Source organism: Cercospora kikuchii (assembly GCF_019650295.1).
Source record: "Cercospora kikuchii DNA, contig_00002, whole genome shotgun sequence".
NCBI classification, from domain to species: Eukaryota; Fungi; Ascomycota; class Dothideomycetes; order Mycosphaerellales; family Mycosphaerellaceae; genus Cercospora; species Cercospora kikuchii.
Window position 1 is genome coordinate 865,868 of NW_025408583.1, and position 24,269 is coordinate 890,136.

The 24,269-nt window shown below is 51.3% G+C and overlaps 2 protein-coding genes across 2 annotated transcripts; both read right to left on the minus strand.

Moving 5' to 3' along the window:
• Positions 1-17,644: 17,644 nt before the first annotated feature.
• On the minus strand, positions 17,645-19,171 carry CKM354_000256500 (uncharacterized protein; the record flags this gene model as incomplete). The annotated part of the gene is made up of 2 exons (XM_044797726.1): positions 17,645-17,707; positions 17,762-19,171. 2 exons carry the CDS (start codon positions 19,169-19,171, stop codon positions 17,645-17,647), a joined length of 1,473 nt encoding a protein of 490 aa, XP_044653661.1.
• Positions 19,172-20,297: 1,126 nt separating this feature from the next.
• Positions 20,298-21,746, minus strand: CKM354_000256600 (uncharacterized protein; the record flags this gene model as incomplete). The annotated part of the gene is made up of 6 exons (XM_044797727.1): positions 20,298-20,471; positions 20,524-21,101; positions 21,158-21,208; positions 21,264-21,346; positions 21,400-21,496; positions 21,572-21,746. The coding sequence occupies 6 exons, from the start codon at positions 21,744-21,746 to the stop codon at positions 20,298-20,300; spliced, it is 1,158 nt and encodes a 385-aa protein (XP_044653662.1).
• Between the last annotated feature and the right edge of the window lie 2,523 nt (positions 21,747-24,269).

Sequence of the window (24,269 nt, forward strand, 5' to 3'; positions counted from 1 at the left end):
TCAGCTGTACCTCCACTTCAACGCGCACCAGTTTCATAGCGAGGCCGACAAGGTCTTGTATGCCGCATCCTTCCTACGAGGAAGAGCCGCCAGAGGATTCCGAGCATACCTGAAGGACTGGCTGGTCTGCCAGAATTCAGATGATGAACCAGAAACGGAAACCAGAAGAATCTTCCACAGCTACGATAAGTTCGAAGAAAAACTTAATGATCTATACGGGATACCCAACGAGGAGGCACACGCCGATCGCCATATCCGACAACTCCGACAAACCACTTCTGTCGCCGCCTATGCGTCAGAATTCCAAGGATATCAGGCCGATCTCGAGTGGAACGACGCTGCCTATCGTTCGCAGTTTTACCTGGGACTGAAGGATTCAGTCAAGGCCGAGTTATCCCGAAACTCCAGCATAGCGACGCTTGGTGCAATGATCAAAGCAGCGAAGGAAATCGACGAAAGACTCCAGGAGCTGAGATACGACCGATTTGTACAGCCTGGACACCGGATACCCGCTCGAGGCGGAAGAGGGGGCTTCAAGGCCAGAAGTCAGGACCCTGATTACGGAGATCCAATGGAGTTGGATGCTACCGAACGTAGGCGAGGAAGGAAGCTGAAGAGCAAAGGCTTCACCTGCTACGAGTGTGGCGAGGAAGGCCACTACGCGCGGAACTGCAGGAAGAAAAACAAGGTCAGCCGTGAGATGAACACCATGGCTCGGACAACAGCATACCGGGAATGCGAGGAAGACTCCTCGAAATCCGACTAGTTCGGAGAGACAACCCCGAAGGGCTCATTGAACCGCGGTCTCTTGGTTCGATGACCTAGACACAGAGAGATCAGCACCGCAACCACGGAAATACGAAGAAAGGACATACCCAGGAACGGACGACGACAACGGCTCGAAGGACCAGTCAAAGAGGTCAGGGAGCCCAACATCACGCAAGGACCGGTCCACAAACCACGCTCTCCGACAGACCCTCGTTCAGGTCCGTGTTGGAACTCGACTCAACGAGGTGACGAATATCCTCATCAAGCTTGTCGTTGTTCGCCTGACGAACGGTCTTGTTACGCGCGATGCGACGACGCAGATCCTGGATCTTTTCCAGGAGGGCACCCATCTCGTCCATGCTTGCGACCAACTCTTGCTCGTCCGCGGATATCTTGGCAGACAGCTTGTCAACGACGGCGTCAAGACGGTTGATGCTCGAAGTAACGCAGGGACGACCAAGACGCGTACACTCGCTGCATGCCATGATAGAGAAATCCGAGATGAAAATGCAGTTTCGGCCGCGATTGTGGCAACGATCGCAGGGAGATATTGCGGGGAACGGGTCGTTTAGAATCTTCGCAACACGATCAAGGCGACGATGTTTGGAGGAGGAAGAAGACATGTTGGACACAGAAGATGACGAAAGATGGAGGGGCGGACCGGAACCATAAGCTCCAGGGACGGAGCTAAGCTAGAAGGGGGATGGTGTTACGGTCTGGCCCTCGCGGCCACCCGCTGGCCAGTAAGGAGAGAAACGAACACGGGAGGAGCCGTGCTCACTCGCCAAGGAGTGAGCAGAACGAGCAGAGTGAACGGAGTGATCACTCGGGTCACTGCGGTCGCAGTGATCAGGATGATCACATAGGTAACAAGGAACTATATAGACGACGCTCCCTACCGTAGGATAGGAGCCTCGTGCTCAACTCAATACAACTCTCTTGGGGTTATGTTACAAACCTTTCAGGACCTTCTCTGATATACCACGAGGACATTGCGAGGATCGACACTTCCTAGGCCACCCCCATATTAGATTAGGGTTAGGCTGCCAACGGACCGGCAGGACGTAACATCTGCGTAGCCGCTTCCTTCGTTCCTGTTTTCCTTCGGACAATACTAGGTTTCTAGCGAGTCCTCCTCTCACCAGGTCCTATCCTTTCCCTTCTCTCTTCCCCTTCCCTCCTATACCTCTGTTCTGGCAAGTGAGAACTGCTCTAGGATACCTTCTTGGATTAGCCATTTGGCCGTAGCATGCAGTCCTCTTTTTGTGTTTGCTAGGTCCTTCCAGTTTGTAGATCCTCCTTCTTGGAACAAAAGGTGTCTTCTCTCCCTCCACCTGGGGCAGAATATGCATACATGTTTTGGTGTCTCATGCCCCTGCCCACATTCGCAGTCTGGTGTGAATCCTGGGACTCTCCTTTTGGTGAGGTATTGCCTCATCCCAATGTGCTCTGTCCTCAGGAGTGTGACCATTGTGCTCTCTGGTCTGGTAAGTCCTTTGTGCAGGCTTGGTCCTATGGCAGAGGAGGTGGTGGTTCTCCATGCAGGTGGCTGTTCTCCTCCTGCCCTAGCCCTTCTTTCTTCCTTGTCCTTCTCCCACTTCCTGTCCCACTGGTGTTTTGCCCACCATGCCTTGCAGCCTGGGTGTGTCTGCATTGTTGTCTCTTGGCCTTGGACCAGCTGGAGGATTTCCTCCTGTCTGGTTTGGGTTGGTGTTGCAGGGTTCCTTGTTCTCCTTCCTGCTTGTGCTTGCCTCTGGATCTCCCTGCACCTGTCTTTGATGTATTGGTATGCAGGTTGTGTTTCTTGCTTTTTGGATGCTTGTCTGGCTAGGTCTTGGGTGTACAAGTGGAGAGGAGCAATGTTTGCTTCTCTCTCTAGGACAGCTGTTGCAACTGACTTGTATGCTCCAGTAATGTTCCTCAAGGCCTCCCTCTGGACCTTCTCAATAGGCTTGGTGAGGTTCCTGCAGTAGCCTTGTGTGCCCTCTGGGCTGGACCAGACTTGGCAGCCAAAGGTGATTGCTGGCCTTACCACTGCTGTATACAGGTGTCTTGCTCTTTGGAATGATGCTCCCCATGTAGACTTGCACAGCCTCTGGAGTGATTGCATCTGGTGGGCTCCCTTTGTTGCTGCCTGTTTGATGTGTGGGCCCCATTTGAGCTTGGTGTCCACCCATACCCCAAGGAGCCTGAGTGAAGGCAGTGGTTCCCCATTAAATCCCTGGATTTGGACTGTAGCCTTGAGGTTGTGTTTCCTGCTCCTGGTGAAGTGGATGAGCTGGTACTTCTGTGGTGCAAACTCTGCCCCATGTCTCCTTGCCCATTCTTCACATTTCTGGTGGGCTTTCTCCAGTTGCCTGCAGTTTTCCTCTGTGGACATACTGTATGTGAGGATGTTGGAGTCATCCACAAACCCCATTGCTGAGGTGTTCCCTTCATGCAGTGTTGGGAGCAGGGTAGAGGCAAAGAAGAGGAAGAGGATTGGGGATAAGGTGGAGCCTTGGGGGATTCCTGTGTTCTGGGGCCTTGGCTGGTCCATGAACCCTCCTAGCCTCAGGCAGGTGGTCCTGTCTTGGAGGAATGATTGGATGAAGCCAACAATATGTCCTGGGAAGCCTTTTATTCTGATGTTGTGGAGCAGCCTCTGGTGGGAGACCTTGTCAAATGCACCTGAGATGTCAAGGCAGAGCATTGATGCAACTGCTCCAGGCCTAGTCTTCCAAATGGTTCTTACTTGTTCAGTAATAAGGTCCAATGCTGAGGTGGTAGACCTGCCAGGCCTAGCACCCATCTGTTCTTCTGGGAGGAGCTTTCTGTCTTCAGTCTCTTTGGACATCCTCTTGGCAACTATAGCTTCTAGGACCTTTGCAATTGTGTTGAGCAGGGCAATTGGTCTGTATGCTCCTGGCTTTGTGTAGTCTGGTTTCTGTGGTTTCCTGAGCACCACTGTGGTAGAGTGCTTAAAGGCTTTAGGGTGGTATGCCATCCTCAGGCATGCAGTGAAGAGTTTAGCTAGGATTGGGGCAAGTTGTTCCCTGCATTCTTTGAGCAGGAGGTTTGGTATTTGGTCAGGTCCTGGGGCCTTGTTGCTAGGCAGTTTTCTGAGGACTCCTTCTACCTCCTTTAGGTTGACCTCCACCTCCATCTGGAATTGGGGTGGCAGTTGTGTGTGTTGAATGTCACTTAGGTCTGCCTCCCTTGGGTTTGGGAAGAAGTGTTTTGCTAGGATTGCAGCCTTGCCCTCGTTGGTGTCTCCATTATGCTCTGTGTTAGCTAGGCTTGGGAAGTGTGGCAGTTGGTGCCCTTGGTTTGCTCCCTCTCTTGCCCATTTGGCCATTTTCCAGATCTTCTTAGGGTCCTCTGTAACCTCTTTCATTAGTCTTCTCCACGCTAGGTTTTGCTCTCTCCTCACAACCTTGCTCCTGGCATGTGATGCCTCAAGGTATTGTTTGTGGCTCCATTCTGTCTTGCTGTTCCTCCATTCTCTTCTCCTTCTCCTTGCTAGCTTTGTAGCATCCTTGCACTCCTGGGTCCACGCCATCTTTGCATAGCCTGATGGTCTGGCTGTTGGAACTGTCTCCTCTATAGTTCTCTGGATGGAGGATTGTATTCTGCAGGCTAGGGTGTCCAGGTGTTCTCTTGTGTCAAGTGGGAGTTGACTGAGTTGGTCAATGTCCTGGGCTATAAGGTCCTTGACTCTGGCCCAGTTGGCGGCTCTCCACTGCTTTCTCTGGCCTCTTCCTGTTGGCCCTTGGAGGTTGATGCAGAGGGTTGTCCTGAGAGGGATGTGGTCAGAGCTGTGTGTTTCCTCTGGGAGGGCTTTGCATTCCTGGATCAGGTTCTGGAGGGAGAGGCTGACAAAGACCAGGTCCAGTGTTTGGCAGCTGGCCATATGTCTTTCCCATGTAATTGTCCCTGGTTCTAGGGCCAGCTGCAGGTGGGCCTCTGCAGCTGTTGCAATGAGTTTGTCTGCCATATAGTGCTGGGTCTGGGTTGTGTTTCCCCCCCATTTTGGGTGGTGGAGGTTGAAGTCTCCTACTACTACATGGCTAGTAGTTGTGTCTTTTGGGGCTTTTGAGAGGGCTTCTTGGAGTGCAGGGATAGTCCCTTCTTGCCTGTGGCTTGTTGGCCCTGAGGGGTTGTAGCAATTGTGGATAGAGATAGTTCCTGCGGGTGTTTGGATTTGAATGGTTACCAAGTCACCTGTGTTGTGGAAGAGTGGTGTCCAGCTGTCCGTCCTGATCTTGTCTGATACCAGTAGTGCAACCCTTGGATTCTGTTGGGGTGGGAGGACTGCAAAGTATCCTTTCTTCGTCTTGGTCTTGCCATTTATAGTGTTTAGCCATGGTTCCTGCAGTGCTATTACTGTTGCCTCTTCTGCTGCTTGGCTGTTAAGGAGCAGAGTCTGGGTAGTGTTTGACCTGTTGACATTGTGTTGGTAGATTGTCAGGGTTTGGTTATTCATGGGACACCTGGGAGAGGAGCTCAATTGGGTCAATGTCCATGTCTTCTTGGGGGGTGCTTGTTTCCCCTTGGGTGTCCTCTTTCTCCTGTGTAGGGGGAAAGTGGAGCTTGCTTGCCTGCTTCCTGCCTGCCATTGCTGTTGCCGTGGTGCCCAGGGGCCTGCCCTTGTACCTGACATCCCTCTGTAGGGGCTCAGCTGGTGAGGCTTTCCTCTTGAGGATTGAGGGTTCTACGGCCTTGTCTTGTGTTGGGTCTGAGGCTGCCTCCCATTGTTTTTTGAACCACTCTGAGAATGCTCTTGCTTTGGCCTTTGCAGCTGCTTTGTAGCTGCATTGGAGGGAGTATGCCTTGTGGTCTCCTCTGCAGTTGCAGCATTTGACCTTCTTTTCCTTGCACTGGTCTGTCCTATGCTTCCCTGCACACTTCCCACATGTATCCTCTGTGGCCCTGCAATGGGTAGTAATGTGTCCAAAGCTGTTGCACTTTAGGCATTGCACTATCCTCTGCTGTGGGTGGTATGGTTCCACCACACACCACATTGAACCAATAGTAATGCCCCTCTTGCACATTTCTCTTGCAGTCTGCCTGTCCTGCACTGCCATTACTACTGAGGAGAAGTTGGTTTCTTCCCTTGCCCTCTGGTTCTTAAGCCAGAAGGCTTTACTGATCTTGAGTCCTTCTGGGAACCAGGTAAGGTTGTCCTGGTCCAGCTGGACCCAGCTATTCGCATCCTCTGGTTTCCAGGAGGTCCTGATGCTGTGTACAATCACCTGAGTGCTTGGCACTTCCACCTGGGCTCCTGGGTATGCAGCCTTGAGCCATGATTGGTCCTTTTCCAGCCTGCTTTTCTCTCCTTCTCTGTGGAGGATGACTTTGAGGTCTCCACTTGGGAGTTTTTGCACAGCCTTAAATTGCTGCACTCCGAGTTTCCTTCTGAGCTCTTCGTGGCTCATCTTCTTTGCTGTCTCCCTTTCTTCTTGGTTTCCCATCTTCACTGAGATGGTCATAGATGCCTGAGGCTGGGGCCTTGGCATTGTGTGTCCAATTTGGGCTGTTTGGGCCCATGTTTTTGGGGTGGCAGTGGTGGGTGTTGGGCGGCTCTGGAGGGTTTTCTGGATCGCTTGAAGAGTCTGGGACTCTTCCTGGCGGAGGGCGTGGTGGAGGAGGGCCTGTTGGGCCTGCTGGAGGAGGAGAAGGGTCGGGGAGGGGGAAAGGGTCGACTGGGAGTCGAGGTGGCTCTGGATCTGTTCGGTGAGTGTCTTTAGGTTCTTTTGGATGGTCAGTTTCAGAGTATCGGTGTTAGCAGTGGTTTTCTGGCCTTGCGGGCCAGAGGGAGGTGGTTGCGGGCGGGTTTGGGTCGCCTGGGAGTTGGAGACGCAACCTCCTTCTCCCGGGCTCCCTCCTCTGCTCGCGACGTCGCGGTGTCGGTCGGGGGGTGTTGTCGCGTGTTGGGAGGCCTCGAGGCCTCCCGCCGTCGTCGTCGTCGCCTGCTGGGGCGCGTTCATGTTTTAAGTAAATAAAATATAATTATATTAGTTATCTATTCTTACTACTACTATCTCGTATTAGCTTACCTAGTAGTAGGTATACTATAGATAGTTACGCAATACTAAAACATATACTATTATCTAGAATACTACTCGCCGTCCTAGCTTATATCCTCTTTCTTTTTTATAAGTAGTCCGAGCTTCCTCTAAGAAATATCTAAGCTTCCTCTAGACTAGAATATTTAGAACCTAGAGCTCGAGTCTTAGAGTAGAGAATACTTGCTTCTTCTTCTAGATTCTAGGTTATAGTAGCACTAATAATATATCCTAAAACTAGAGAAAGCCGGTATACGTTCGTACTTAAGATACCCGTTAACCGCTTATTAGGCCTACTCTTCTCTTGCCTTATATTATACGCCTATCTATCGCCTTATATTACCTTATTATAAGCCCGTCTATATCTTGCCTAAGTATAGAGATAGTACCGTAGCTAGGACGAGGCTTAGTTCTTGCCCCTACTAATTCTAGCTCTTCTTTATCGAGTACGATCTTACTATCTTTATACCGAAGGAGTTCCTAAGTAGCGCCTATAAGTAGTAATATTTCCGAGCCCTTCCTACTAACTTCTTATTCTAGGATTCGTATCTTTATATACTTCTCGACGGTCCTAAACCCGTGCTCGTAGCTTCCCTAGAACCTATATTTTATTTTAGCGTCTTTTAAAGTCTCGTTAAATCTAGAAAATACTTAAGCGTTATAGTAAAGCGCCGTAAGCAAGCGCGTATATATACGTATATATACGCTAAGAATCGAAAAGTCCGGATATAGTAGTATACAAAACGCTTAGTACTCCTCTATATTTATTATAGGAAGATAATCTAACGGGTTTACGGGCGCGAGTCGTCTTATAAAAGTAGTCTAGACTAGGATAGTTAGGGTGCCACTTTCTAGATAAGCTTAGGAGCGCAAGACAGATATGTTCTACTCGTCCCTAGGTATACTACGAGATAACGTATAGATATACGAGCGCAATTTACTAAGTCTCTGTAATATTGCTATACCTATAGCCATCCTCGTCCTACCCTTAGTCGTATCCTAGAGTAACTCGCCATAATAATTAGACAATAAGTAATGTATCTCCTAACGAGGCCTATAGCCGTTAGAGCCGCGTATAATAGGGCTACGTTAGAGCGGCTACTAGCCTATATAAGCTACAACTTCGGAGCGTTGCGGGCAAGGTTCTATTATATTAATAGTCTAGAGGAAAGCGAGACGCTATTTATTAGTGCCGCGTATACACGCTATAACTCCTTAACGCTAAGAACGACTTTCTATTACTCTCGCCTGCCTGCGAAGACCGATTGCACGCCTCCACGCGGCCGCAGGCGGAAACAGGCGGTCGAGCTCGCAACTCGACCGTGCTGGCAAAGTGCACGGCATGGTGGAGCGGAGTGGTGGAGTGCGAAATCCGGTGCGGTTTCGCCAAGACTACTCCGAACAGAGGACTACCACCGAAATGGTTTTGAAAACCATCCGACGACGACCTACCTGCGTTAGAAACAGGTCCGCTTAATCGTGAGCGTGCGAAAGAGCCGCGGAACTCCTAGGCGTCGATAGGACACCTCTGGTGTATGGGAGGAATCCTCAGCTGAGGGTATTTGGAGCCAAAAGGACAACAAGTCACCCAATATGCAGTCTCTGGATCCGAACCACCTACCTCTGGAAGGCTTTGAGGGGACTCGGAGAGCGTACGCGTTGTTAAGGCCGGAAGCAGATGCGTTATGCACTTGGAAGAGCCGAGGTGAAAGAGCTAGAAGGGAGGCGTTAGTTGGCGGGCAATGGAGCTCGGAGTAACGCTACGAAGCCCGTAGGGGCCTGTCGATTGCTCAGGTGCGAGTAGGAGGGTTTTGCCCGGGGCACAGCCTTACAAAGAAGGACACCTAGTCCAGCAGTCACCTAGAAGAGCTCGGAAACTTAGGAAGGCCCACATAGAGAAGCAGGCAAAGGAGACACAGAGAGGCGAGCCGAAGGGAAGACTCGAGGCAAGAAGGAGGGGGTGCAAGGCGTGAGGAGGCGAGGAGGAGGCGATACATTGGTTAGTGGGTGGAAACGCAAGAGCACTGCTGCCTGGCTAGGAGTAGACGCTCGAGCAAGCCTGCGAGACATGGCCGGCCATAGCCAAAGAGATGCGGTATGGTAACGCGAAGGGAGTCATTCTCCTGGGGCGTGGTGGGCAATGGCAGCGACTGAGACACTGTCTGCTCAGCCCGAGAGGACGGACGCGCATGTCGGTCTTGGAAGAGAGGCGACCGGTCTTCAGTTCGCTGAAGTCCGAAAGAGCATAACCAAGGCTTAAGGAGCAAACAGTATATGGAGCGTAGGGTAGGGGCTTTGGCCTGGGGCCTCTCCCTCGAAGCGATAAAGGCGCAGAGGTGTCCCTAAGCGGGAAAGCGTGGGCAGACTTTGTCTACCTGCCTTACATAAGTTTGTAGGAACGAGTGTAATTATATGCTGCCTAATCCAGGAATGCAAAGCCCTCCCAGAGGAAACACACAGCTCTGACCACATCCCTATAAGGACAACCCTCTGTATCAATCTCTATGGGCTACCAAAGCAGGGACAAAGGAAACAATGGAAAGCTGCTAACTGGACCCAGATCCAGAGTCTCATTTCCCAGGAAACCAACCAACTCAATCAATTCCCAGTCAACACAAGGGAACACCTGGACACCTTAGCCAAGGGAATACAATCCTCTATCCAGAGGGTAGTAGAAGAGACAGTCCCAACAGCCAGACCATCAAGCTATGCCCAGATGGCCTGGACACAGGAGTGCAGAGATGCCACAAAGCTGGCAAGGAGAATGAGAAGAGAATGGAGGGAAAGCAAGACAGAATGGAGCCACGAACAATACCTCAAGGCCTCCCATGCAAGAAGCAAGGTTGTGAGGAGAGAACAGAACCTAGCCTGGAGAAGGCTAGTAAGAGAAGTAACAGAGGACCCTAAGAAGATCTGGAAGATGGCCAAATGGGCGAGGGAGGGGGCAAATCAAGGGCACCAGTTGCCACATTTCCCAGACCTTGCTGACCCAGAGCACAATGGAGACACCAACGAGGGGAAAGCAGCAATCCTGGCTAAACACTTCTTCCCAAACCCAAGAGATGCAGACCTGAGTGACATCCAACACACCCAGCTGCCACCCCAGTTCCACATGGAAACTGAGGTAAACTCAGAGGAGGTGAAAGGGATCCTCAAGAAACTGCCTAGCAACAAAGCCCCAGGGCCTGACCAGATACCAAACCTCCTGCTCAAGGAATGCAGAGACCAACTTGCCCCAATTCTGGCCAAGCTCTTCACTGCATGCCTGAGGATAGCATACCACCCTAAGCCATTCAAGCACTCCACTACAGTGGTGCTCAGGAAGCCACAGAAGCCAGACTACACGAAGCCAGGAGCATACAGACCAATTGCCCTACTCAACACAATAGCAAAGGTCCTGGAGGCGGTAGTTGCAAGGAGGATATCCAAGGAAACTGAAGAAAGAAAGCTCCTCCCAGAAGAACAGATGGGTGCAAGGCCAGGCCGGTCTACAACCTCAGCACTGGACCTCATCACAGAACAAGTTAGGACTATCTGGAAAGCCAAGCCAGGAGCGGTTGCATCAATGCTCTGCCTAGACATTTCTGGTGCATTTGACAAAGTCTCCCACCAGAGGCTGCTCCACAACATCAGAATGAAGGGTTTCCCAGACCACATAGTTAGCTTTGTCCAATCCTTCCTTCAAGACAGGACCACCTGCCTCAGGTTGGGAGAGTTTATGGACCAACCAAGGCCTCAGAACACAGGGATTCCCCAAGGCTCCACCCTGTCCCCAATTCTCTTCCTCTTCTTTGCATCAACCCTGCTCCCAACACTACACGAAGGGAACACCTCAGCAATGGGTTTTGTGGATGACTCCAACATCCTGACATACAGCATGTCAACAGAGGAGAACTGCAGGCAACTGGAGAAAGCCCATCAAAAGTGTGAGCAATGGGCAAAAAGACACGGTGCAGAATTTGCACCACAGAAATACCAGCTTATCCACTTCACCAGGAGCAGGAAGCACAACCTTAAGGCCACAGTCCAGATCCAAGGATTTGATGGGGAACCACTGCCCTCACTCAGGCTCCTTGGGGTATGGGTAGACACCAAACTCAAGTGGGGCCCACACATCAAGAAAGCAGCAGAGAAGGGGGCCAACCAGATGCAATCACTCCAGAGACTGTGCAAATCCACATGGGGAGCATCCTTCCAGAGAGCAAGACACCTGTACACAGCAGTTGTCAGACCAGCCATTACACTTGGCTGCCAAGTCTGGTCCAACCCAGAAGGCACACAAGGCTACTGCAGAAACCTCACCAAACCCATTGAGAAGATCCAGAGAGAGGCAATGAAGAACATCACAGGAGCATACAGGTCAGTTGCAACAGCAGTCCTGGAAAAAGAAGCAAACATTGCCCCCCTTCACCTGTACACCCAGGACCTGGCCAGACAGGCAGCCAAGAAACAGGACAACCAGCCTGCATACCAATACATCAAAAACAGGTGCAGGGAGATCAGAAGACAGGCACAAGCAGGGAGGAGAACAAGGCACCCTGCTGCACCAACCCAAACCAGGCAGGAGGAAATCCTCCAACTGGTACAGGGCCAAGAGACCACAATGCAGACACACCTGGGTCACAAGGCATGGTGGGCAAAACACCAGTGGAACAGGAAGTGGGAGAGAGAAAAGGAAGGGAGGAGAACCAGAGCAGGAGGAGAACAGCCACCTGCATGGGCAACCACCACCTCCTCCACTGTAGGACTAGCTCTGCACAAAGGGCTCACCAGACCAGAGAGCACAATGGTCACACTCCTCAGAACAGGGCACATTGGGATGAGGCAATACCTCGCGAAGAGGAGAGTCCCAGGTTACACACCAGACTGTGACTGCGGGCAGGGACATGAAACACCGAAGCATGTATGCATGTTCTGCCCGAGATGGGCAGAGAGGAGACACCTCCTATTCCAAGCAGGGGGATCTACAAACTGGAAGGACTTAGCAAACACAAAGAGGGGACTACATGCAACAGCAAAGTGGCTTATCCAGGAAGGGGTCCTAGAACAGTTCTCGCTAGCAGGGAAAGAGGACTAGGAGGAGAGGAGGAGAGAAGAAGGGAAAGATAGGACCTGGTGAGAGGAGGACTCGCTAGATACCTAGTATTGTCCGAAGGAAAAACAGAGGCAAAGGAAGCGGCTACGCAGGCTGCAGAGTAAAAGGAAGGCGAGGGTTTTTCGAAGGCTTTTCCCTCGGTCGAAATCTAAAGAGCGTGCTGCTTACTCTAGTATTAAAGAGGTAGACCGGCGTATAAGAATTATCTATCTATCTATTACTCTCGCCTATTTAAGACCGAGGCACCGTCGGAGGCTTTTTATATAGTGCCCCGTTTAAGAGATTACTATAAGGTCGACCGGGACAACAAACGTCTAACGCTTCCGTTCGTATACTATACTAATAGGTACAGCATAGACGTAGGACTATATTATAAAGCTTTTGCAACCTTAGTAGTAAGGGCGTCCTATATGCTTTCTATACTCCGTACTAGGTTCTATAGACCAGAATATAGATAGATAGATAATTCTTATACGCCGGTCTACCTCTTAACTACTAGAGTAAGCAGCACGCTCTATAGATTTCGACCGAGGGAAAAGCCTTCGAAAAACCCTCGCCTTCCCTTTACTTTGCAGCCTGCGTAGCCGCTTCCTTTGCCTCTGTTTTTCCTTCGGACAATACTAGGTGTCTAGCGAGTCCTCCTCTCACCAGGTCCTATCTCTCCCTTCTTCTCTCCTCCTTTCCTCCTAGTCCTCTTTCCCTGCCAGCGAGAACTGTTCTAGGACCCCTTCCTGGATAAGCCACTTTGCTGTTGCATGCAGTCCCCTCTTTGTGTTTGCCAAATCCTTCCAGTTTGTAGATCCCCCTGCTTGGAACAGGAGGTGTCTCCTCTCAGCCCATCTTGGGCAGAACATGCATACATGCTTTGGTGTTTCATGTCCCTGCCCGCAGTCACAGTCTGGTGTGTAACCTGGGACTCTCCTCTTCGCGAGGTATTGCCTCATCCCAATGTGCCCTGTTCTGAGGAGTGTGACCATTGTGCTCTCTGGTCTGGTGAGCCCTTTGTGCAGAGCTAGTCCTACAGTGGAGGAGGTGGTGGTTGCCCATGCAGGTGGCTGTTCTCCTCCTGCTCTGGTTCTCCTCCCTTCCTTTTCTCTCTCCCACTTCCTGTTCCACTGGTGTTTTGCCCACCATGCCTTGTGACCCAGGTGTGTCTGCATTGTGGTCTCTTGGCCCTGTACCAGTTGGAGGATTTCCTCCTGCCTGGTTTGGGTTGGTGCAGCAGGGTGCCTTGTTCTCCTCCCTGCTTGTGCCTGTCTTCTGATCTCCCTGCACCTGTTTTTGATGTATTGGTATGCAGGCTGGTTGTCCTGTTTCTTGGCTGCCTGTCTGGCCAGGTCCTGGGTGTACAGGTGAAGGGGGGCAATGTTTGCTTCTTTTTCCAGGACTGCTGTTGCAACTGACCTGTATGCTCCTGTGATGTTCTTCATTGCCTCTCTCTGGATCTTCTCAATGGGTTTGGTGAGGTTTCTGCAGTAGCCTTGTGTGCCTTCTGGGTTGGACCAGACTTGGCAGCCAAGTGTAATGGCTGGTCTGACAACTGCTGTGTACAGGTGTCTTGCTCTCTGGAAGGATGCTCCCCATGTGGATTTGCACAGTCTCTGGAGTGATTGCATCTGGTTGGCCCCCTTCTCTGCTGCTTTCTTGATGTGTGGGCCCCACTTGAGTTTGGTGTCTACCCATACCCCAAGGAGCCTGAGTGAGGGCAGTGGTTCCCCATCAAATCCTTGGATCTGGACTGTGGCCTTAAGGTTGTGCTTCCTGCTCCTGGTGAAGTGGATAAGCTGGTATTTCTGTGGTGCAAATTCTGCACCGTGTCTTTTTGCCCATTGCTCACACTTTTGATGGGCTTTCTCCAGTTGCCTGCAGTTCTCCTCTGTTGACATGCTGTATGTCAGGATGTTGGAGTCATCCACAAAACCCATTGCTGAGGTGTTCCCTTCGTGTAGTGTTGGGAGCAGGGTTGATGCAAAGAAGAGGAAGAGAATTGGGGACAGGGTGGAGCCTTGGGGAATCCCTGTGTTCTGAGGCCTTGGTTGGTCCATAAACTCTCCCAACCTGAGGCAGGTGGTCCTGTCTTGAAGGAAGGATTGGACAAAGCTAACTATGTGGTCTGGGAAACCCTTCATTCTGATGTTGTGGAGCAGCCTCTGGTGGGAGACTTTGTCAAATGCACCAGAAATGTCTAGGCAGAGCATTGATGCAACCGCTCCTGGCTTGGCTTTCCAGATAGTCCTAACTTGTTCTGTGATGAGGTCCAGTGCTGAGGTTGTAGACCGGCCTGGCCTTGCACCCATCTGTTCTTCTGGGAGGAGCTTTCTTTCTTCAGTTTCCTTGGATATCCTCCTTGCAACTACCGCCTCCAGGACCTTTGCTATTGTGTTGAGTAGGGCAATTGGTCTGTATGCTCCTGGCTTCGTGTAGTCTGGCTTCTGTGGCTTCCTGAGCACCACTGTAGTGGAGTGCTTGAATGGCTTAGGGTGGTATGCTATCCTCAGGCATGCAGTGAAGAGCTTGGCCAGAATTGGGGCAAGTTGGTCTCTGCATTCCTTGAGCAGGAGGTTTGGTATCTGGTCAGGCCCTGGGGCTTTGTTGCTAGGCAGTTTCTTGAGGATCCCTTTCACCTCCTCTGAGTTTACCTCAGTTTCCATGTGGAACTGGGGTGGCAGCTGGGTGTGTTGGATGTCACTCAGGTCTGCATCTCTTGGGTTTGGGAAGAAGTGTTTAGCCAGGATTGCTGCTTTCCCCTCGTTGGTGTCTCCATTGTGCTCTGGGTCAGCAAGGTCTGGGAAATGTGGCAACTGGTGCCCTTGATTTGCCCCCTCCCTCGCCCATTTGGCCATCTTCCAGATCTTCTTAGGGTCCTCTGTTACTTCTCTTACTAGCCTTCTCCAGGCTAGGTTCTGTTCTCTCCTCACAACCTTGCTTCTTGCATGGGAGGCCTTGAGGTATTGTTCGTGGCTCCATTCTGTCTTGCTTTCCCTCCATTCTCTTCTCATTCTCCTTGCCAGCTTTGTGGCATCTCTGCACTCCTGTGTCCAGGCCATCTGGGCATAGCTTGATGGTCTGGCTGTTGGGACTGTCTCTTCTACTACCCTCTGGATAGAGGATTGTATTCCCTTGGCTAAGGTGTCCAGGTGTTCCCTTGTGTTGACTGGGAATTGATTGAGTTGGTTGGTTTCCTGGGAAATGAGACTCTGGATCTGGGTCCAGTTAGCAGCTTTCCATTGTTTCCTTTGTCCCTGCTTTGGTAGCCCATAGAGATTGATACAGAGGGTTGTCCTTATAGGGATGTGGTCAGAGCTGTGTGTTTCCTCTGGGAGGGCTTTGCATTCCTGGATTAGGTTCTGGAGGGAGAGGCTAACAAAGACCAGGTCTAGTGTTTGGCAGCTGGCCATATGTCTTTCCCATGTGATTGTTCCTGGTTCAAGGGCCAGCTGTAGATGGGCCTCTGCAACCGTTTCAATAAGTTTGTCTGCCATAGTATGCTGGGTCTGGGTTGTGTTTCCCCCCCATCTTGGGTGGTGGAGGTTGAAGTCTCCTAGGACAATGTGGTTTGCAGATATGTCTTCTTGGGGTTGCGTAAGTGCCTCTTGGAGTGCAGGTAAAGTCCCATCTTGCCTGTGGCTTGTTGGTCCTGATGGATTGTAGCAGTTGTGGATAGAGATGGGTCCTGTAGGTGTCTGGAGTTGGATGGTAACCAGGTCTCCTGTATTATGGAATAGTGGCTTCCAGTTAGAAGTTCCGATCTTGTCCGACACCAGCATTGCAACCCTTGGGTTTTGCTGGGGTGGGAGGACTGTGTGGTATCCCTTCTTGGCCTTAGTCTTGCCATTTGTTATGTTGAGCCATGGCTCTTGTAGTGCAATAACTGTAGCTTCTCTTGCTGCTTGGCTGTCTAGCAGTAGGGTTTGGGTGGTGCTTGACCTGTTGACATTGTGTTGGTAGATTGTCATAGTTTGGTTACTCATGGGATACTTGGGAGAGGAGCTCAATTGGGTCGATGTCCATGTCTTCCTGGGGGGTGCTTGTTTCCCCTTGGGTGTCCTCTTTCTCCTGTGTAGGAGGGAAGTGGAGCTTGCTTGCTTGCCTCCTGCCTGCCATTGCTGTTGCTGTGGTGCCTAGGGGCCTGCCTTTGTACCTAACATCCCTCTGTGGAGGCTCAGCTGGTGGGGCTTTCCTCTTGAGGGCTGTGGGTTCTGTAGCATTGCCTCCTTGTGCTGGGCCTGAGGCTGCCTCCCATTGCTTTTTGAACCACTCTGAGAATGCTCTTGCTTTGGTCTTTGCAGCAGCTTTGTAGCTGCATTGGAGGGAGTATGCCTTGTGGTCTCCCCTGCAGTTGCAACATTTGACTTTCTTCTCCTTGCAGCTGTCTGTCCTGTGCTTCCCTGCACATTTTCCACATATATCTTCTGTAGCCCTACAGTGGGTGGTAATGTGCCCAAAACTGTTGCACTTGAGGCATTGTACTATCCTCTGCTGTGGGTGGTATGGTTCTACTACACACCACATTGATCCAATAGTTATGCCCCTCTTGCACATCTCTCTTGCAGTCTGCTTGTCCTGCACTGCCATCACGACTGATGAGAAGTTGGTTTCTTCCCTTGCCCTCTGGTTCTTAAGCCAGAAGGCTTTACTGATCTTGAGTCCTTCTGGGAACCAGGTAAGGTTGTCCTGGTCCAGCTGGACCCAGCTATTCGCATCCTCTGGTTTCCAGGAGGTCCTGATGCTGTGTACAATCACCTGAGTGCTTGGCACTTCCACCTGGGCTCCTGGGTATGCAGCCTTGAGCCATGATTGGTCCTTTTCCAGCCTGCTTTTCTCTCCTTCTCTGTGGAGGATGACTTTGAGGTCTCCACTTGGGAGTTTTTGCACAGCCTTAAATTGCTGCACTCCGAGTTTCCTTCTGAGCTCTTCGTGGCTCATCTTCTTTGCTGTCTCCCTTTCTTCTTGGTTTCCCATCTTCACTGAGATGGTCATAGATGCCTGAGGCTGGGGCCTTGGCATTGTGTGTCCAATTTGGGCTGTTTGGGCCCATGTTTTTGGGGTGGCAGTGGTGGGTGTTGGGCGGCTCTGGAGGGTTTTCTGGATCGCTTGAAGAGTCTGGGACTCTTCCTGGCGGAGGGCGTGGTGGAGGAGGGCCTGTTGGGCCTGCTGGAGGAGGAGAAGGGTCGGGGAGGGGGAAAGGGTCGACTGGGAGTCGAGGTGGCTCTGGATCTGTTCGGTGAGTGTCTTTAGGTTCTTTTGGATGGTCAGTTTCAGAGTATCGGTGTTAGCAGTGGTTTTCTGGCCTTGCGGGCCAGAGGGAGGTGGTTGCGGGCGGGTTTGGGTCGCCTGGGAGTTGGAGACGCAACCTCCTTCTCCCGGGCTCCCTCCTCTGCTCGCGACGTCGCGGTGTCGGTCGGGGGGTGTTGTCGCGTGTTGGGAGGCCTCGAGGCCTCCCGCCGTCGTCGTCGTCGCCTGCTGGGGCGCGTTCATGTTTTTGACCAGAATATATTAGCAGATACTAGAGCAGTTGGGAGGCCGCGGGGCGTACTTGGCAATATCTACAAGTGTCTTGAATGCGAATCGAGATAATACTAACAATGCCTAAAGAGCGGTATATAGCTAACTCTATAGCAAGTTGTAAATGCACAAGAGCTAACGTTTGTGATCTCGTTAATCAAGCGGAACTACAGTTTCTAATTCTTCAATCTACTGGTCAGCTCGAAGTACCGCTATAAAGGTTAGAGTCCTACACTGCTGTGTTTGACGACACATTGAACAGGAGATTCTCAAAGCTCCTACAAACCTCCTCCTAAGACAACCACACACCCTTGTCGCTCCAAGCACCTGCTCCTGTGCCCTTTACAAGTTTGCCAAATGGCATCGCGGCGGTCCACTGCGCCCCTCTAATCAAACCGATGCGCACCGGTGGCGTTGCAGCTTGCATAGCTTCAAGGCCGTAGGGATGAAACCAGAGACGAGACCACCACGTGTCTCGCAGCTGCTTCTCGCCAGCAGCATGCCACAGAGTGAAGAACTGATTGTTGATCACGTTGAGCCCGAGTGGCACGTCTCCCCATTGAACTTTCGAGAGACCGTCTTGCTTCTTAGCCAAGTGCTGAAATGGTTTGCTGTTCTGCAGCGCTGCAGGCAGTGAAAGAGATCCGCCCACGACATCGTCCACTCGGACCCAGGCCAAGTCAGCGCCGCCAGGAGAAACGATCTGGGCCAGGTTTGTCATGTAATCGAGTGTGATACCAAACTCCGGTGAGCCATGCTGCTCGGCGACTCGTCGAGGTGGGAAGTCTGGATCTGCCAGCTCAGCACGAATGTCTGCCGAAAGACCAACGCTCGGGTCGAGCTTCTTCGCAGGCCCGTTAACAGCATTGATGAGATCGACTCTGCGCCGTTCTTGCTCGCCCCACAGATCAGACAAGACCAGCTGGTCGTTGAAATGCAGCTCATTATCCTCATCGTACGCTTCCCTATACATCACCATCGCTGCTTTCATCATCGCCTTGACCTCCGCGATAGGCCCAATGATGGTACCAGAATTGAGATACCTCCTCTCTTTCCATTCGATCCCCAGCTCTGTCTCTCTCATCTTCGACTGCTCGTCCAGCTCTGGCGGGAATGGTACGAGACTGCAAGCCGCCGTTCCATCAGCGTACGAAGGCCAACAAGGGTGATCTGCGCTGAACACAATCGAGTTTCTCACAGGTTTTCCCTCGATCCGAATTCCCAAAACTCCCTTGCGAGACAATTCTCGATTCATTCTATCAAGCGCTTCAAAATAGTTCTGCAGCAGAACTTCCGGTGGCAGCATGAACCACAGGTCATATCCATCGACCAACAATACCAGATCCCCTCTCTGCTCTGCGGCGGAAGGTAGACGATCGAGATATTCGAGCGTTTTGCTGACTTTGAACATGAAGCCATCTTTATCTGGGAACTTTTCGCCCCATTTCAAAAAAGTCGGAGAGGGATATCGGTTGGCAATAGCAGTTGCGAGGTTCTGACAGAGATACTTCGTTGGTTGCGTTGCTGGTACTAAGACGTGAAGTTGTCGATGTCTACCATGAAACAATTGTTCCAGGCGGTGATTCAGCCACATTCCCGTGTCGAGGTTTGGGTCTTGAGAGACTTCAAGCCATGCCACAAAGCCGAAGTAGACGGATATCAAGATTGCAACGAGAGCAGCGTTTGTGGACGTGAAAACGGTCGACCTTTTTGGCTGATCCTGTCGCTTCCAGCGAGGGAGTGAGTGTTTCGGCATCTTGGAAACACACTTTGAATTGACAGTCGAGGGAAGCTAGCTACTCGCCTGCGTGATATACCAACAGAAGAGTTTTGTGTAGATAGTAAGCCTGCATACAACTGCAGTCAAGCCACCATAGAACTTCCAGGATCGGTCGCCGCAAGACTAATCATCGAAGTTTTTTCTCCATGCTGAAGAGCACGACCAGGCTCCAATGCTTGAGCAGCGTCCACGAAGCTTCACGTCCCTTGCCAGCCTCTGCCGAGTGGTCGCGAGTGGGCGCAGCGCTCATTTGCAGCGTATGCTGGATCTGTTGGTGTTTTCAAGCATCACTGAGCCTTGACAAGACTAAGCCCTAGGCTGCGTGAACGTGGGGCGCTATGTGCAGTAGGGTGAATGCTTGACATACGCTATCGCATCGAGCAGGTTGCCTCCTCAGAACTCACGCAAAGTCAAATATCTGACGTGACTGCATGCACTGATGACTGATCATGCCGTCGATGGGGCTTTTTACGATCATTAGCACCTGGCCTCCTGTTGCCTATCCCAAAGTCTGATCGTCACAGCGATTGGGACTCCGGCAGAGAAGAGCGACACTCGTCGCGTAGCACTGAGAATAGTCACAAGCAGAGAGATTTGCAAGGAGATCGATGCAGTTTCACAGAACGAGTTCATTCCATTCCTATCGCGCTACCACAAGCTCCAAAACGTCCCATGCGCTTGCCTTCGAGAGCCATCGTGCATGCGGAGCCATTGCAAAGTGGACGCAAGCAGGATGGTAAGCTGATTCTACCGTGCATGCGCAGACGCAAGCAGGGCATCAACACAGACAGTACATGCATGACGTGCCCAAGAACAGATCAGACAGGCACATTAACAAAAGTCAAAGCGCTCTACGTGCGTGGTGTGACCGAAGTCAGGCCAGGCAGGCAAAAGACATTCACGAAACACTCCACATGCATGGTGTGGCAGAAGCCAGGCCAAGCAGGCAAGAGGTTGCCGTCGTGCATGCGAAGCCACTTGAGAGTGGGCGCAGGCAGGACGTGAAAAGACCGTGCGTTCATGTCGTGCCTCTGGAATGGCAGGACAAGCAGGCAGGGGAGCTACACATTGATCGTGCCGAAGCAGGATCGGTGTGCGCGTCTCAGACGCAGCTCGGCTTGCGAGAAGCAGCCAAAAGTGAGACGTGTCGCCAGAGAAGGAACACTTCAACCAGAGACAGGTCTCGTCCAGACACGTAGTGCCGGACATCCGATGCGTCGTGGCCTTGCTGCTCGTCCGCAGGCAAAGACATGATGGTCCGAGAGATCGTATCCCTCTGACCGTTCACAACAATGTGAAGGTACTTGTGTGATGTGCAGTATGCACACGATTCGAGCAGCCGCACATTTGTAATCGTCGCTTCCCACGCCATACTTCAGACTCTTGAATCCAGCTTCGGTCTGATAGAATCGGAGGTGAGGCTCCAGAGCGTTCTGAAGCTCGACAGAAGCTTCAGATGCTGGTCGAGAGTCGATTTCGAGAAGTGCGAGCACCTGTGCAGTTGTCTTGGTCACGATATCGTTGGCTGGCTTTCGCAATGGCGTGTCTCGTACAGGAGTCGCAGAGGTCGTTGGTTGTCGTCGCGGTTGTGTAGGTGTTTCCCGCGGAGGTCTTGTCTCTGGCCGCTGGAACGGAATATCGTCATGAAAGTCGATGCCTGATCCGAATGGATTGGCTGGTCGAGTGGAGATGTCGAAAGAGCTGTTCGAGCTCGAAGTGAAGAGCGTCGAGCTGGAACTTGAGTCGTCTTCGTTCAGTCTGCGTCTCTTGTGGCCGGTCTCGGTCGACTGCATGATGCCAGGAGTCGGGAAAGCATTCTGGAAGGTCGAGCGTGCAGTCGGTGCTGTCGGTGCACTCTTGAGTCGTTGAATTTCGCTCTCCAGAGACTTGACCTTGTCACGAAGCCCTGCATCTGTATCAGTGACTGCACTGTCAAGTTCGTTCCAGCGGAGAACGGCGTACCTGTCAGCTCTTCGCCCTCATTCTCTGCGTTCGTCGATCTAACTTTGAGTGCTGCATCGGGATCAGCAACGGCAGCGTCAATAGCACTCGTGCAGAGAAGACCCACCAGTCATGTGCTGAATCAAGTCGTCACTGTCCTCACTCAGTCCGAAAAAGCCGCGGATGAGCCGTCGTTCGGTATTCGTCGCTCTGAAAGCATGTCAGCATCCAAGCAACCTAAACAGCAAGCAAGGCACACGCACATCTGATTGTTCTGAGCTTGAGTCTCCGTCTCATTCAAGTTTCGCTCTCTCTTCTTGACTTCACGCTTACGCTCTTTGAGGCAGTCTTGTCGCTTATCTAGGGCCGATTGGTGGGCTTCTTTTCGGGTGACTTCCTTGGCTCAGTCGTCTGTCTTCTTGTCCAATTGGCCACGCTCGTTCCGCAGAGTCTGCAGCTGGTCTTTCAGCTGTCCAAACGCGGCATCGAGCGGCTGTTTGCCGTCATCTCTGTCTTTGGTCAGTTGCTGACGATCGATCGTCAGATTGTTCTGGTCGTCCGAGAGCTGCGAGGCATCAGTCATGTACACATCAAGTGGCTCGGATTCCATGTCGAAGCTAGAGAAACAGACGAAGAGACGCTCACCCTCTGATGTGCTGCGTCTCGCTCCTTAACGAAACGCTGACGGTCGATCAGCAGATAGGTCTAGTCCTCGGCGAGCTTCGTCTGGTCTTTGGCAAGCTGTCAAGTGTCAACAACATATCCAGTGGCTGCAATGCTGCCCGAGATGGAGAGTTCTGCGACGATGCTTGCCTTTTCCTGTGCCGTTCGTAGGTCATCTTGCTTCGCGTCGAGTTGGGCTCTCTCGGCAGCAATCGCAGCGGTCTCTTTGTCTATGGTCTGTAGTCGAAGGCAGTGCTCGTTAAACAAAGAGATGTGGTGCGCCACGATCTCCGTCGTCTTCCCACATGCATTGGTCATGAGTCTGTCAAGCTCGTCTCGCGGTGTGTCGGCGGACAGCAGAGAGTGCATGGAACTCTGCACTTGGATTGTGAAATTCAAAATGGTTCCAGGCATTCCGGAAGGTCAAAAGCGTCGTTTGGGAGGGCGGGTAATTGTCGACCAGATTCGTTAGAGCGAAGTATGATGCCTGTCATCTTGTTGTCTGGCTCCTCTGCAGTTCTATAAACTGCAGTGGTGACGGAGAGTGAGGTGGACGGGCAGGAACGGGTGAGGCTTCACCAGAAAGTTTGAGAGTGTGTTCAACTCGCGTTGAGAAGGCAGCACCCGTGGCTGCGACCTTCCATCTGAGGCAATCGACGCCGCGCGTTACGCACGGGTTACGAAGCGGCAAGGCAACATATTTGCAATCAGACGCATCCGCCTGCAATTGCAAACGAGGCTGTAACTCGTAATGCTAGTGCGCGACAGAGTAAACAATATCGAGGCGATAAGGTGCTTGACGATGTAGAATTGCAAGGTTAAGGACGAACAGCAGAATGTAGCTTGTATGTGCAGGCATAACGGAAATACTATAATCTAATAGAATGAACGTGTACGTGTAGCAGCATAATACCTACAGGTTATATAACGGGCACAAGCTCAATTGCTATAGTTAGTAGCAGGTGGCCTTTCGTTAGCTGCCTAAATTGCTCGGTTATATAGTGCTGCAGTAATGTACGTAAAGATTGGCTATACGGTATCTAAAGAGGTTAAAAGACTTCGTTATTCGAAGCGGTCGATGCAATCTATATAACAATATTAAGCGTACTATAGGGACAAAACCCCGCTATATATATTTAGTCGCTAACTCTGTCGTATATTATCTCGCTACCTATATAGGCTGTTCCTACTAACTGTTATATTTGTAGCTACCTAACTGCCCGTGCTTCCTCTATCTTGTCTCACTCGTCCGAGCTTGTAGAGATAAGTAGATACGTATATACGACAGACCCTAGCTATTAGTTATTAAGTATATACGCGCAACTACAGACTTTAGAGACAATAGCGCCGGGTCGACAAACTGCTTTAGTTTATATAGCAAACTAACAAGCTCGCTATTCGGAGACACTCCGAACTCAGACTATTAGAAGCCTCGAGTAGACTTTGCTAGAAGCAACTTGCTAATTGAGCACTACAAAAGTCTATATACAGCGCGACGCCACACCTTACGAGAGTGCGAAGGTGCGCGTCATTAGACCTCTAGCGCAGACGCATCGGCCGATAGATCTCGTATGCATATTCTCTTTGTACAGACCGCGATGAAATTTGTTTCCCAAACTGCGCAGCATGGGATCAAGATTTCAGAGACAGATGCAGCAAGGATTGTACTCTGGGTAGCACAATCCTGACGATGCTACACTTGTAGGCAGAAGAGGATCTTCGTCCACCGAGAAGAGATCTGCTTTTTGGTTAATAGTGAACGATGTATCGATACACAGCACCTCAAGTTTGACAGTGAACAGTAGCACTGCCAGGCGACTCCTGTGTTGAGACCTGGCTCGTTGGTGCTGTCTTTGTGCTCTGCGATAGTAACAGACTTCAGTGGTCAGATTCCTGCTTCACTTTGATCGAATAGAACGACAGCCTCTGCTGAGCGGTGACCTCTGCTTAGAAAGTTCATTCCTTTCAGACCTGTTTGACTGAATTCTTAAGATATGATCCGTCCTCCTAAGACTGGAAATATCGTGCCGCACGAATGACGCAATCATCGTGGTGCGGTGTTATGCATCAACCACCTCCGCCAAAGGACTAACAAGGGTAGGACATTCTTCGAGGCAGACGAATTCGATGTGTTGATGCTAATCCGGTGGTTGGTGTCCGACCTACTTAGACTGCTATTAGTGTAACTGCTCCAATTTTTCGATGGCTACAACACACTATAAAGCAGCCTTGTCTACCGTCGCATCGCGACAAAGCCATCTCGATAGCAACTGTGCGTAGCTCGCTGTGTCTGTCATCGTCAACACACGACTTACCAACGTCATCGATAGGATTTTTGTCAGACAGCACATTATACGAGACATACCTCAGTAGTAGTCTGTTCTTTCATTTTTCGATTATCGTGGAATGTCTCGGGAACTGCTTTGGTGTCTAGAGAAAAGACTGGTGTTATGGTTTCAATACAACAGGT